Raw genomic sequence first — 15,355 nt, 5'->3', positions numbered from 1 at the left:
GGTTCAGTGAGTGAACAGGTTTTTTTGGGGGGGTGGGGGGTGGGGGGAGCAAAGGCTCAGGGTGGAAATTTAGGCAGTGGAAACCCAGCTCCCTCTGAGGCTAAATGCCTGGGAGCAGGGCCCTGGGGAGGGGGGAGTCAGCTGACCAGAGAAATCCAAGCTATTTGGATAGGTGTTGCTGCTTTCGGGCTGACCAAGATGGAGGATTGGCCAAGAGGACTGAGGAGGCTGCCTGGCTGCTGTGTGGTCAAGTATAGCAGGTGCCCTGAGCTGTCCAGGTGGTCCATCTGGGCCCAGGGCCGCTGAAGATGACGACCTATTTCTTGATCTTCTACTCGGGAGCTGAAAGAGGCGGTTCCCTACCTCCACCACAGGCTGAGTTTCTGTGGCTGAGGACAGAGTTGAACCCAGGTCTCCCTGGGCCCAGCCCTGCCCTCCAATACCTTTCTGGATAATGGATTAATCTGGTGGCTAAAACCCAAAAGGAGTTTGGTAGCTCCTTTTTGGACTCTCCCGTTTTATTTGGAATTGGCCTTCTCAAACAGCAGCCAAAAAATCCAATGCAATCCTAAGTTGCATTAACAGAGGGATACAGTCAAGGTCAAGTGAGGTACTAAGACCACTCTATAAAGCCTTAGTAAGGCCACACCTAGAGTCCTGCATCCAGTTTTGGTCACCACCCTATAAAAAAGGCGTTGGGACTCTAAGAGGAGTACAGAGAAGAGCAACCAGGATGATGAGGGAACGGGAGGCTAAAAGATACAATGAACGGTTGCAGGAACTGGGCCTGGCTGGTCTAGGGAAGAGAAGGACCAGGGGAGACAGGATAGCAGTCTTGCAATATTTGAGGGGCTGCCACGGAGAGGAGGAAGGGGTCAAGCTATTTTCCAAGGCACCCGAAGGCCAGACAAGGAACAATGGAAGGAAACTGAACAAGGAGAGATTCAACCTGGAAATAAGGAGGAACTTTCTGACAGTGAGAACAATCAACTGATGGAACAGAAGTTGCCCTCAGAAGTTGTGGGAGCTTCATCCCTGGAGGCTTTCAAGAAGAGACTGGACTGCCACCTGTCAGAAATGGTGTAGGGTCCCCTGCTTGGGCGGGGCGGGGTTGGACTAGATGACCTACAAGATCCCTTCCAACTCTGTTAATCTGTTACCTGTTCCTTGCTCTCCTCCTGCAGTCATTGGAAAAGATTCCCCTGGGATCCTCCTGAGGGAGGGGGAGGCCCCCTAATTGGATTGAGACAGGAGACCCAGAGGAATGGAAAAAACAGGTCAGTCCATAAGACGAGGGAGGGCGACGGGAGGCCTCTGCTCCCTGACCACCGTCTGGCACATTGGCATGGCTGCATGGCGGGCAGCACCCAGGCTGGGGCTGGTAGCAGTCACCTCCCCAACCCCTTACCAGGCTGCCTTCTGGGGGGGGGGAACCTTAGACAACACCAGGCAGAAAAACGTTTTCTCTGCAGTGGTGAGTGAAAACGTGTAAGGGTCTGAAGTGCTTCTGTTGGTCTTTAGACACCCGCCCCCCACCCCCACCCCTTTTGATCCTCCCCCAAAGCAGGCTCCCTTCCTAGTCTGCTTTTCCATGGAAGCCCTCCCTCCCTCATGCTTTCTTCCCTCCCCTTTCCTTCCACCCTCCCTCCCTCCTTCATATTTTCCTTCTTCCTTCCTTCCTTCCTTCCTTCCTTCCTTCCTTCTTCCTTCCTTCCTTCCTTCCCCTTCCTTCCTTCCTTCCTTCCTCCTCCTCTCCTCCCTCCCTCCTTCCTTCCTCCCTCCTCTAGCCTTCCTCTATCCTTCCTTCCATCCTCCCTCCCTCCCTCCTCTCCTCCCTCCCTCCCTCCCTCCTCCCTTCCCCATTCCAGCTCCCTTCTGCTGGAATGAGCTCACTTTGGTGGCAGGCAAAGAACAAGTCAACAAGCAATATTAAGGGGTGCTGCACCTGCAGAATAGTTGCTCTCTGGGTGTGCCACTTTTCTGGAAATATCACCTCTGCCCTGCCTGCTCCGGGGCCTTTGATGTGGGCCAGCCCCACCTGGTTCCCCATTTCCTTGTTTTGCTGCCCTAATTGCAGCTGGGTGGGGGGAATTCCTGGGCTGTGGCTGGGAAGCATCCAGGAAGCCACTGTGGCCCCCGAGCTGCAGGGAGGAGGTCACCCTCACCTGGGACATTCCGGTCCTCCTCGGCCTTCAGCAGCCAGACTGGCTTCCTGGCTGGGCTGGGCAGCGTTTGGGGCTGCTGGTCAGCTTCTCGCTGTGCCGTTCTTGAGGCTGACCTTCCAACACACACACACACACGCACACACACGCACACACACACACCATGAACCCCAAACATTTCTGGGGTGGTTCCCCCCTCAACTCCCAGCCCCTCCCCTTTCCTCTGCGTTGGGGATTTTCAGCTTAGGAGAAAAGGTAGAAACAGGCAGGAAGACGGTTAAGGTGGGTGGACTGCACGGCCCCCTCCAAGATACAACAGGTGAAGTGCCCCCCCCGCCCCATGGGGCACCCTGCAGGGAAGCCTCTTCTTGCATCAGAGGGGGAGGGGGCTTCTCAGAAGGGGAGTCAGGGAGCAGCTGCTGCCAGCCGGGGATGGCATCCAGGGTGATGGGCTCAAGGGGCGCCTCTCCCTGGGCCTCACTGGGTGAGTTGAGAGTGGCTGGAGCCCCCTCCCCCCAGGAAGATTTAGCTGAGCTCTGGGTGGCCCAGGCACATTTCCCAGGAGGGGGGTCAAAGGCTGGAGGGTGAGAGGCAGGAAGAGGCAAGCAGCCCCAGTGGAGGGGAGCTCCCCCTGCCTCCCTCCGCCTGAGAGAGACCGCCCCTCCACTCCCAGGCGGGGGGCGGGGGGGGCGGCCAGCATGCCAGATTCTTGGAAAGAGGAAGCAGCAAATCATTTATTCACATCCACTGTTTATTGGCAGAGAGCAAAACTAAACAGACGGTTTCACAAGGCAACAAGCACCTGACTCCCCCCCACCCCTGTCCCCGTCCCTGCACCTCAAGTCACAACCCCACCGCAGCGCCTGTGCTCCTCCCACCCTGGCTGCAGCTCCCCGCACCCCCCACCCCGCGCCCACTCTGGGCCGAGGTCCAAGGACTGAGCCCCTGGTCCCTGCGTGGCTTTGTCCCCAGACAGGTAGGACATAGAGCTGACCTAAGCGTGCCCCCCCACCACACGGGGCTTGGTAGGATTTTGGGCGAGTCGCCCAGAGGTTGGTTTCATTCTGGTTGCATGATTGGAAATGCCCAAAGCCCTTGCAAGTCCAGCCAATGGCCCACCCTCATTGCTCCCCCCCCCACCCCCCTCTCTGGCCAAGGGCTGTATTGTGCTTGGCAGGGCAAGTGAGCCCTGGCCATAGCTGGACGGAGAGACCGGGCGCCTCTCCACAGAGGGTGTGGCAGAAGCCCAGACTGGCCCAGGGGGTGGGGGGGCTTGCCCAGTCCCCAAAGCAGGCAGAGAAGCAGCAAGTGATGAGAGTGGGCAAAAGGTGCTGGCTGGGTGCAGGATAGGGACCTCTATTGCCCACTCCCAGCCTGCCTGTGCCGCAGTTCCTGGCCCCCAGCCACTGGCAGGACCCTCCCCATGGCATGGGACAGCAGTGCCCCCAACAGGAGCAGCCTAAGGCCTCCCCTGTCCCTTGCAGCCCCTGGCCAGAGAGTTAGCAGATGGGCAAAGATATCGGGCCCACCACCACCAGACCAGCCCCCACCTGGCCAGGCTCTTCCCCCAAACAGGTCTAGGGACAGAGAGGCACCGCACGAGGTCAGCCCAGGTCACTAATGTGTGCCTGCGTTCCCACAATGGGTGATGCCCAAACAAACACCATGGTGGCTTAACGTGATGCGCCAAGATGACGCCCCTCTTCCCTGCAGATGGGTGACCCAGCCCCTCTCAGCCTAGCTGAGGACAGGGCACCAAGCAGCCTATGGCTCAGCCTCCCCCTGGATCAGTTGCCCCTCTCTGACCCAAGAAGACCCCCCTCCCTCCCCCTCCCTCCCTCCCTCCCTCATGACCAGCAGTCCCTCCCCTCCAGGGCTGCTTGCCAGCGTCCTGCCCCACCTTCCTCCCCCCTCCCCCCAGCACTGGAAGTAAACCTCGGTGCTGCGGGATCTGCCCAGGGCTTATTCTGGCTTTGGCTCGGCCCCTTGAACCACGGTGGTGGTCATGGTCACCTCGCTGTAGGTCACCTTTCCGCTGTTCTGGGCCTCTTGTTCCTGAGGGCCCAGGAGGTCTTGCATGGAAGCCCTGGGGGCCCCAAACATCATGTACGAAGCCGCCTCCCGGGGCAGCAGGGGGAAGAGGGGCGGGATGCCCAGCATGTTCCTCTGGCTGTGGGCCTCCGTGATGAGGGCAGTGAGGGCAGCCAGCAGGTCCTGGTTGTTCAGCACTCCTGTGGTGTACTTGGTCAGGAGCTCCTGCCTCTTGGCCTCCGTGACGTAGCTGGAGAAGAGCAGGTCCCACACGGTCACCCTCCGGCCTTGGAACTCCCCAACGGGAAACTCGAAGGTCAGACTATCCACGGTTCTCTCCCTGATCCTCTCGACGGAGACCTCCGCCTCCCCGGCTTCTTTCAGGCTGTGGCGAGGAGGGCCGCTTCCGTGCCGGTGGTCCTTAGCCTTTTCTTCACAAAGTTTGGTTACGACCGCCGTGACAATGGTTTCTATTTGGTCAGCCGAGAGAATTCCGATCCTGTACAGCTTCAGGACTTCCTTCCTCTTCTTCTCTGGAAAGTACTTGGAGTGGAGCAATTTCCAGAGAGAGACCTTCTGCCCAGCGAATTCCCCCACAGGGACCTCCACCATTCTCGATTTCAAGACCTTGTCCTTCTTCTTCTGGTCCTCGTCACCACTGTCCTCATCATCATCGTCTTCCCCCTCCTCCTCCTCCTCCTCTTCCTCGTCCTCCTCTTCCTCCTCCCCTTCCCCCTCAAACGATATGGTGGGCGGGCCAAGCGAGCCCTCGGCTGAAGCTTTTGCGCCAGTTCTGGGAGCTGTTTTCTCCAGAGTAGAGAAGAGGTCATGCAGTGAAGCCAGGATGGTGAGCATGGAGGCCATCTCCTGCACGGTGAAGGTGCCTTCCCTGTACTTCCTCAGCAGCTCCTCCCCTTTGTCTCTCGTGATGTAATGAGAGGAGAGAAGGTCCCACACAGACATCTGCTGCCCCCGGAACTCTCCTGCAGGGATGGTGACCATCTTGGCCTTCAGCAAGTCATCGGCCTGCTGGGAGGCAGAAGAGCTAGAAGCTGCCGCAGCCGGCTTGCTCCCCGAGGCTTCCTGGCTCCGACACTTAATCCTTACCATGAACTTCTTCCTACTGGCCTCTACTTTCTCCAGGGTGCCCCTCACAGCTTCCACCATCTGCTTGGGGCTCAGCACCCCTGACCCGTAGAGCTCCAGCAGCTCCTGCCTCTTCTCACGGGAAAAATATTTGGAGAAGAGAAGATCCAGCACAGACATGTTTTGTCCTTTGAATTGGCCAGCGGTTACTGGGATCTGGATCAGCTTTAAGGATTGCTGCACTTGGGTGTCCTGGGACTCACCCTCACCCTTGTCCTCCTGGCCCACACCCAACATTTTGGCCTTCTCTTCCTCCACTTTGGCCACAATGGCAGTAACCACCACTTCCACCTGGTCAACTGTGAGGATGCCAGTTGCGAACAGCTTCAGGAGTTCCTTCTTCTTCCCTTTAGGGATGTACTTGGAATGGAGGAGATCCCATACGGAGATCTTGTGTCCAGAGAACTCCCCAGCCGGCATCATGACCACCCTGGACTTCAGGATCTTTTCTATGATCTCCCTCTCGGAGCTGCCCCGGCTTCGGTCTCTCTCACGCAAAAGCATGGTTTGGATGGGCTTTGACTTGCTTTTTGTCTCTGCATCATCAATGGTGGAGGTGAGCACCTGCGTCATCTCTTGAAGGGTTATGGAGCCAGATTTGAATTGCTTCAGTAGCTCCTTCCGCTTATTCTGAAGGATGTACCTGGAGAAGAGAAGGTCCCACAAAGAGACTTCCTGGCCTTGGAAAATCCCAACCTGGACCTTCACGGTGGCAGACTTTAAGGACTTTCGGGCATTCTCATCCAGGTGGACGCAGCCCTTATCCATCACCTGAAACATCAGCAGCCCAGTGTCCGAGTCAAGGATGCAGCGGGGCAGGAGCTGCAGGTAGGTGAGGTTCTCACGGGCATTGGGGTCAAAGCACCTCTTGGTGTGGTTGGCGGGGTTGGCGATCAGGTGGAAAATCTCAGCATCCAGGTACCCCCACTTGTAGGCCACTTCCACGGGGAGGCGGTGGCTGTGCATGGGGTGGATGAGTCCCCCCGTGGCCACCTGGGCTTCCAGCAGGCGGATGCCGTGGTCCTTGATCAGGAGGCCTTTCCTCATGGCCTGGAAGAGGGAGATCTTGTTCCCCGAGAAGGGATCCGTGTAGCCTGTCACGGCTTTCTCGGCAATCAGGAGCGTGTTGAAGTGGTCCCGGTCCAGCAGCCCCGCGTTCTTGGCATCTCTCACTGAGAGCAGCCGGTTCTTGGCACAGTCCACGATGTAGCCAGAGGCGGCCTGGTGCTCCAGCAGGGCCAGGCCTGTCCCGTGCGTGAGGAGGCCCCTGTGCATGGCCTGCCGGATGCTCAGCTTCTCCCGGCCAGGCTCCTTCAGGATGCCCGCAATGACCTGATCCTCCCTGGGATCCATCAGGTTAGGAAAGGGCCAGTGGGCTTCTTCACGGACTTGCACAATGGGAGCTCCCTCTGGACACCCCGTGGCAGAACGCTTGTCTCCTGGCATCACTTGGACCTGGATGCAGATGTCACGCTGTCTCTGGGGACGGGCGAGGGCAGGCGGTGGCAGGGGGCTCTGTAGGGAGAGAAAAGGCCAATGGGCTTGGTCAAAGGCAGGCCAAAGGCAGCTCAGCTCAGCCCCCTCCCCCACCGGGCCCCTGGGCAGCCTCACCAGACCGGACCGGCCGCCAGTGGGCACATCCTTCACCCAGAAGGTCAGCCAAAAGGTAATCACCCACCTGGCAGGGATTCTGGCCACATTTTTCCCCCACCACCCTTTTGTGCCCCATGTCACAAAGCCAAGGGCTCCTGGGAGCCTGGGTAGCAGGCGCAGGGCCACTCCTGGAGCATGGCCAAACAAGGCAACCCCTGGACCTGGGCAGCCACCGTGGAAATGTGCCCCCTCCCAGGCGTAATGCCTCACTCCAGCCCTTCGCTGGCTGGGCTTTCCCAGCCCCCCCCCCGCCCCGTTTGGGGGGCTCTGTGGGGTGACCCTGCCTGCCCCGCATACCTCAGCCATAGTAGGAGGATGGTACTCAGCTGCTCCTCTGTGGCAGGTTCTCCAGCAACTGGCCAACTGGGCAAAGGGCCCCTTGGCAAGAGGGCTCAGCCCAGGCGGGCAGGAAGCTGAGTGGGTGGTCAGGCATCCACCATCCCTTTTGCTCCCAGCGGGGAAGCTGTTTCCGCTGGGAGCTGTTTGTGCCGTGGCTGGCAGGGCCAGATGCTGCCAGCTCATCCCTTCTTGTCATTGCTCTAATTGCTGCCTTGTGGGCCATGACTTGCCCCATTTGGCTCCCATGGCGCTCAAATTGGCAACGGGCTGCTTTCCTTCTGAGCTCACTTCTCAAGGCAGTTAATTGGGATCCCAGCAGAGGAACAGCTGCCCTGAAAGCACTGCAGGCTACAGAGGGCCCCATAGAGGCCATTCCCAACAACTGAACTCTGCACTTGCTTGCCTGTAAGCACACACACACACACACACACACACACACAAAAGCCAAGGCTAGCACCACCAGCAAGCAGCAGCAGCAGTCCTGTGTGCTTTCTCTTCGGGGGGCATTTCCTCAGCCTTCCCCTCAACTTTTGCAGGGCCACTGAGCCTCCCTATTAGGGAGTGAAGCCCCAACGGAGGGCCCCAACTCTGCCTCTGTGGAAAGGGCACTGCCCACGGGTGGGGTGGGGGGCAACACAAGAGGGTTACAGCTACCCGGTGCTGAGGGGGAGAAGGGGGGCTCCTGGACCAGCTGCCTCGGAAGGCGAAACTGGCCCATCCAGCAGTCTGTTTTGGGCGGCCCTTGATCCATGTTCCGGGGAGGTGCGAGCTCTCCAGCCTCAGGCTGGTTCCTCCACCTGGCAACCGGCCACGAGAGGAAGGCTGAACCTCAGCCCTGTAATGACGCGGAGCGCTTCCCTGCTGGCGGCGACGGTTGTTGTGGCTGAACCCCGGACAATTATATTGGGGAAGCAAGCCGAGGAGCTGGATACTCCGGAGGGCAGTGAGGCACCCGGATTCCAGGCTGCAGCCCTAATTGCCACTCGGGGAGGGAGGCCGGCCGGGCAGGGTGCCGAGTCCCGAGGCAGAGGCGGCCTGACCCGATTGTGGGGTGGGGTGGGAGGGCTGCTGCTGCTGCAGAGGAAGTGACACAGCGGGAGTGCAGCGGGGCACAGTTCAGGTGCTTCTTGACCCCTAATTGTCGAGTGGGAGGCGGGGAGCAGGGGCTGCCGGTGCCTTCCTTCCAAGGAGACCGGGGCAGTCCCTGCAGAGCTGTCAGGAGGGGCCGGCCAGCCTGGCCGTGACTCCCCCCATGTGAAGAATCTGAAGAGACCCGGGCTCTCTCCGGCCACGGGACCTTCTCTTTGGAGCGCCGCCGCCGCCGCCGCCCGTACTTCGGAAAAGCAAGGCGCCCTCCGTGGTGCGCGTTACACTCCGTGCAGAGAGGTCCCAAGCCCGGCAAGGCGGCGTCCGGGTCTGGCCTCTGGCGGGAAGGCAACCGGGGATCATGTCCCCAACACCTCGATCTCGAGCGGCATCTCCTCTCTCGCCCCAATCGGGCCCTTCCCGTGGGGGCAGCAAGCGCGACCCCGGTAGCCGGAGCGCCTTTGCTGGCCGGGGCCGGCACTAGACAAGGGGAAGGCGGAGGTTCCCGAGCGAGCGAGCGCGCCCCCCGCCCCCAGCCTTACTTGCAAACGCTGCTACGAGGCTCCGGACGGCTGGTCTCTGCGCTGCTCCTGCTCTGCTCCTGCTCCGACGGCGGCTCGACGGCTCCCTGCCCGGCCGGCCCGGCCTCACTTTAAAAGCGCGCCCCATCCCAGCCCTGGGGTGATGCAGCGCCGGTCCGGCGGTCACGTGCCAAACCCTCCTCCCACGTTCCTCCCTCCTCGCTGGGGAGAGCGGGGTGTCGGCCCGGCCGAGGTCCGCGGCTGCTGGGAAGCTGGGAGCTTCTGGACCCGGGCTGGCAGCCCGCGAGGTCCAGGCGACCCGGAGCTCATCCCGGCCTGCCTCCCTCCCTCCGCGGGGCGAGGGGGGACGCCGCAAAGGGTCCAACCCAGCGCCTTCGGAGCGATCTGCCACAGAAAGGAGGAACGGCGGGATGCGGACGGGGTGGTGGTGGTCAGCTGTCCCCTCCGGCCAGATCTGTAAAGCCTTTGATTCAGTGGTACACGACAAACTACTCCTAAAACTAAAATCTTATGGTATCTCTGGACAACTGAATAACTGGATAGAAGCATTCCTGTCAAACAGACAACAAATGGTCAAAATCGGGAGCGTCCTATCAAATCCAGTACCTGTCAATAGTGGTGTTCCCCAAGGCAGTGTTCTAGGACCAACTCTCTTCATACTCTACATAAACGACCTCTGTGATCATATTAAGAGCAATTGCGTTCTCTTCGCTGATGATGTAAAGCTGTTCAATACCACAGACAATACTGCTACCCTACAAAAAGATCTTGACTATGTATCAGAGTGGTCAAACAAATGGCAACTTCAAATCTCAACAAATAAATGCTCTGTCCTACATATTGGCAAAAAAAATCAGAAAATAAAATACAAGATCTTGAATAGTCAAGATCTTGTTGATGACCCAAGCTCTGTAAAGGACCTTGGAATACTCACCTCTAATGATCTAAGTGCTAGAGCCCACTGCAACTACATAGCCAAAAAGGCATTAAGAGTTGTTAACCTAATCCTACGTAGCTTTTTCTCTGGTAATATCACACTACTAACCAGAGCATACAAAACATTTGCTAGACCAATACTCGAATACAGTTCATCAGTCTGGAACCCACACTACGTATCTGATATTAGCACAATTGAGAAAGTCCAGAAATATTTCACAAGAAGAGTTCTCCACTCCTCTACTCGTTGTAGAATACCTTATGCCACCAGACTTGAAATTCTAGAACTAGAAAACCTTGAATTACGCCGTCTTCGGTCTGACTTAAGCATGGTATATAAAATCATACATTGCAATGTCCTACCTGTCAGTGAATACTTCAGCTTCAACCATAACAACACAAGAGCACACAATAGATACAAACTCAAAGTAAACCGCACCAAACTTGATTGCAGGAAATACGACTTCAGCAATAGAGTGGTCAATGTCTGGAATACTCTACCCGACTCTGTAGTTTCTTCCCCAAACCCCAAAAACTTTAACCTTAGACTGTCTACTATTGACCTCACCCCTTTCCTAAGAGGCCTGTAGGGGGCGTGCATAAGCGCACCAACGTGCCTACCGTCCCTGTCCTATTGTTTCTCTTATTCTTTTATTTTTCTTATATGTACCCATTTCATGTATTCACAACTATGTATACATTTATACTTATTATCTTGTAAACAATTGGCAAATCAAATAAATAAATAAATAAATAAATAAATAAATCTCTAGACACCTGCACTACTGGATAGAAGCATTCCTGTCAAACAGACAACAAATGGTCAAAATTGGGAGCGAGCGAGCGTCCTATCAAATTCTGTACCTGTCAACAGTGGTGTCCCCCAAGGCAGTGTTCTAGGACCAACTCTCTTCATACTCTACATAAATGACCTCTGTGATCATATCAAGAGCAACTCTGTTCTGTTCGCTGATGATGTAAAGCTATTCAACACCACAGACAATACTGCCACCCTTCAAAAAGATCTTGACTGTGTATCAAAATGGTCAAACAAATGGCAACTTCAAATCTCAACAAATAAATGCTCTGTCTTACATATTGGCAAAAAAAATAAGAAAATAAAATACAGGCTGAATAGTCAAGACCTTGTTGATGATCCAAACTCTGTCAAGGATCTTGGAGTGCTCATCTCAAATGACCTAAGTGCTAGAGCCCACTGTAACTACATAGCCAAAAGGGCATTAAGAGTTGTTAACCTAATCTTACTGTAGCTTTTTCTCTGGTAATATTCCACTACTAACTAGAGCATACAAAACATTTGCTAGACCAATACTCGAATACAGCTCATCAGTCTGGAACCCGCATTACGTATCTGATAGTAACACAGTTGAGAAAGTCCAGAAATATTTCACAAGAAGAGTTCTCCACTCCTCTACTCGTTGCAGAATACCTTATGCCACCAGACTCAAAATTCTAGACATAGGAAAACTAGAATTACACCACCTTCAGTCCAATCTAAGTATAGTATATAAAATAATACATTGCGATGTCCTACCTGTCAATGAATACTTCAGGTTCAATACAAGAGCAAACAATAGATACAAACTCAAGGTAAACAGCACCAAACTTGATTGCAGGAAATACGACTTCAGCAACAGAGTGGTCAATGTCTGGAATACTCTACCTGATTCTGTGGTTTCTTCCCCAAACCCGAAAAACTTTAACCTTAGACTGTCTACTATTGACCTCACCCCTTTCCTAAGAGATCTGTAGGGAGCACGCATAAGCGCACCAATGTGCCTACCGTCCCTGTCCTATTGTTTCTTTTATTTTTTATTTTTCTTATATGTATCCATGTATTCATAACTATGTTTTTACTTATACCTATTATCTTGTAAACAATTGACAAATAAAAATAAATTTCAAATAAAAAAAAAAACTAAGCTGCGCCTTCCTCTTCGCCTCGCTGCTCCCCCGGGTGGGGGGTGGGGAGAGAAAGTAGTGGGGGGGGGGTTGGCCAATAAGCCAGGTGGTTTTTTGGATGTTCAGTCTGGGATGCCCCCAGGTACACAGATCCAAGTGCCCCCTTGATTGGGGGGGTTGTTTTTGTAGTCAGTGGGCTCCTCTCCCTCCGCCTTCCGTTCTCAAGCCAGAGGAGATGTGTGAGGGTTTGGTCTTCTTGGGAAGGTGGGGGTCAGCTCCAGATGCCCAAAGCCAGGGAGCAAAGGGAGCAGCTGGTCCTTCCTACCAACACAATCCCCCCGCCAAGTCTACCAGGCAGAGCCTAAGGGAGGGGGGTTTAGCCGTACAGGAAGGGAGCCTGCTGGCTGGAAGCCAAAAGCAGGCAGAAGCAGCATTAAAACGGGGAGGGGAGGCTGGTGTAGGTCTCCCACCACCACAAACGCTCTCTTGAGGAAAGGTCACTCATCCCCTTCCTTGGCTTAAGGCGGAGCAACACTTTCCTTTCTTAAGCTTCATTTTATATAGAATTATCAGGTGGCAATTTTATTTTATTTTGTTTTACTTGGTGTGCAGTATGCCGACTGCAGAATCCCTGGATTCGTTCTTGTTTTCATGTGACATAAACATCAGGTTTATTACTACTTTTTATTTCTGCTCTTCAGTTCTGTGGGTCTTGGCCTCGTGGTGCCATTTTATGTATCTGACACTGCCAGACTTTCTCACTCTTCTTCCGATTGAACCCCAAGATCCTCCAGCCTGCCCTGCTAAGATGCTTCCTCATGTCCCCCCACCCTCCTTGCACCCTCCTCTGAATCTGAACAGACCCTGAATCTCTCAGTGTCTTGTGGGGGATGAGAGCCGCAAGGATTTCTCTGCCTTGTTGCACTCCGAAATGGCGGCCCAGGGACCCCGTTTTTGGAGGACTGAGTTTCTCCTTGAGTTAGGAGAGATGAGGAGAAGACCCACAGGCTCTCGGGCACGTGATGCACAGCATCTCTCAGGTGAAGCCACTCACCTTGACTTCAGCTGTGCTGGGCTGTGGAGGTCCCTGGAGTGGGTCTCGCCCAATCACCTGGGCTGAATTTGAACAGGTTTCTCCTGAGGAAGCGGACAGGCTGACTGAGTGACCGTTTTCTGCCAATTCTCTGTTAGACCTTTGTCCCTCCTGCTGGTCAAGGTCTCCAGGGAGGTAGCATGTAGCCAGTTTGGGGGGGGGGGCTGCTTTTTTGTGGGGGAGGATGGTTCTGCCTGCCTTGAAGGAGATGGTGGTCCCCCCCCCCAAAAAAGAGGTCATCACTGCATCTGGCAGCGTTGGGTAATTTTGTGCAGTCCCCAAACTTCCTGGGGGGGGGGGGGCATTGGGAAGATGGTATTTCTTCAATCTTGAGTAACTCTGGGGAAAGGGCATTGTCTTGAACTTCAGGCCCAGATGTTGTACTAAGAGGGCACCGGCTGCCCTCGTGGAGGCAGGCCTGGGATGGGAAAGGACGCCCCCCCCCCCCAGCCCATCTCCTTGCCTTTCCACGCCAGGGCTTGTGGCATCCTTCTGGGCTGGCAGGGGTGTGTGAAGGCTCTTCTTTTGTGGTCCTACTCCTTCCTCAAGGGTCTGCTCTGGGGACAGAGGGGGGGGAGGTCCACCCTAGGTCCTTGCTGCCTGCTCCTCTCCGTCCATCCTGCAACCATCTCTGGGCCCTGGAAAAACACCCCAGCAGCAACGCTTGGTCAATGGGGGCCCAATCTATCATGGGCATATGAATGATCCTGGATCCGGGTCAGAGACTTCGTGGACATGTTGAGGAGGAGGGGTGAACCAGCTCCAGCCACAGGACACTTTCCTCTCCATGGTCCGTTGCGAAGGACACCGTGATCAGTGGTGTAAAAAGCCCTTGTGAACCTCACCCAGAGGTGGGATTCAGCAGGTTCTGACCAGTTCTGGAGAACTGGGAGCGGAAATTTTGAGTAGTTCAGAGAACTGGCAAATACCACCCCTAACTGGCCCCACCAACCCCATCTATCCTCTGCCTCCCATTGAGTCCCAGCTGATTGTCTGGGTCTCCTTTGGTTGCCTTGCACAGGAGAACGGAGCTGGAAAGCAGGTTAGTGGGGTGGGGAGGGAAGAGGGATGTTACAATATCTTTCCCCTGCCACGCCCACCAAGCCACGCCCACAGAACTGGATTTTTTTTTTAAAAAAATACAATTTTATTTTTAGACAAACATACACAAACACAACATAAAAACATCAAGCCATCTTCCAGTTACGTACATTTGTTTATATTGTTATTAACACCTTATCACTTTAATTATAAATTCACATCATTATTTTTGAGCAAATCTCAAATATTACATGACCTAATACTTAATAATATTCGTTTCATTATAATCAGTTATGACATATCTTTACCTTATCTTGTCATTACTATTATATTTATATTATATTTTATTTCCTTATTTTCTTATCTAGCCATTGATAAAATATATCCCAGATTTTATAATATTCTTTATCTTCTTGCCCTCTAATTGCTAATGTCAATTTACTCATTTTTGTACATTCCATTATTTTCTTAATCACCTCCTTTTCTATTGGAATTTTTTTCACTTTTCTAATTTTTGGCAAATACAATTCTAGCTGCTGTTAAAACATTTGCAAACAAATATATCAATTCTTTACTGTATCTTTCAGGTAAGATACCCCATAAAAATTATCTCTGGTTTCAAGTCTATATGCTATTTTGTCATTTTTTCTAGCCATGTATGAATTTTAGTCCAGGTATCTGATGACACTTCCAACATTTCTCCGATTTGTTCTTAAATATCCTTGCTCTTCTTGCTGGGGGAAGATGTCACCTATAAAACATCTTATACAAATTTTCTTTATATGTTGTTGACATTGTTATTTTATAGTTTCAAGACCATAGTTTCTGCCATCTTTCTAAATCTATCCCATATCCAAAAATTTTCCCCCAGGAAATCATTGTTTTTAATGCTTTGTTGTTCTTCTAATTTTACTCCAAGTAAATATCCATATAATTTTTTAATCACCTTCTCATCAGTACCTGTCAAAATTCCATCTAATTCAGTTAGTTCATTATAAAATCCTTCTGTTCTACGACCTTTATCGTATCTAGAATGTATTTGCACATATGAATACCAATTCATCTCTATTCCTTGTTCCTCTAGTTCTTGCTTAGATTGAGTTCGCCCTTTTCATTTAATATGTCGCCATATCTTGCTGTTTGTTCCATTTTATAAACAACTGGATATGCAAATGCCCCTATGGTTGAGAACCAGACTGGTATTTTCATGTAATGTTGTTTCCTTACCTTCTCCCATACTAATAATAGAGCATCATGAATATAATGTCTCCTAAAATACCCATGCATTTTACTTTCCTTATACCATAAAAAGTGTGCCATCCCAATAATAGCTCATGACCTTCTAATGTTAACAATCTAGTATTCCTTAAGACTATCCATTCTTTCACCCACATTAGTATTAT

General features: G+C 53.3%; 1 protein-coding gene across 1 annotated transcript in view; it reads right to left on the bottom strand.

Annotated features, from left to right (window-relative positions):
* Positions 1-4,073: 4,073 nt before the first annotated feature.
* EPPK1 (epiplakin 1) overlaps positions 4,074-15,355 on the bottom strand; it is a 51,807-nt gene continuing 40,525 nt past the window's right edge. Inside the window, 1 exon segment of the mRNA XM_087960101.1 lies at positions 4,074-6,854. Coding sequence (XP_087816227.1) covers positions 4,125-6,854 — 2,730 coding nt within the window. The 3' untranslated portion in view covers positions 4,074-4,124.

Source organism: Notechis scutatus, chromosome 3 (assembly GCF_049901735.1).
Source record: "Notechis scutatus isolate UNSWTSFEM ecotype Mainland chromosome 3, rNotScu1.2, whole genome shotgun sequence".
Lineage (NCBI taxonomy): Eukaryota > Metazoa > Chordata > Lepidosauria > Squamata > Elapidae > Notechis > Notechis scutatus.
Note: the sequence above shows the minus strand (reverse complement) of the source record. Positions and strands in the feature narration are given on the sequence as shown.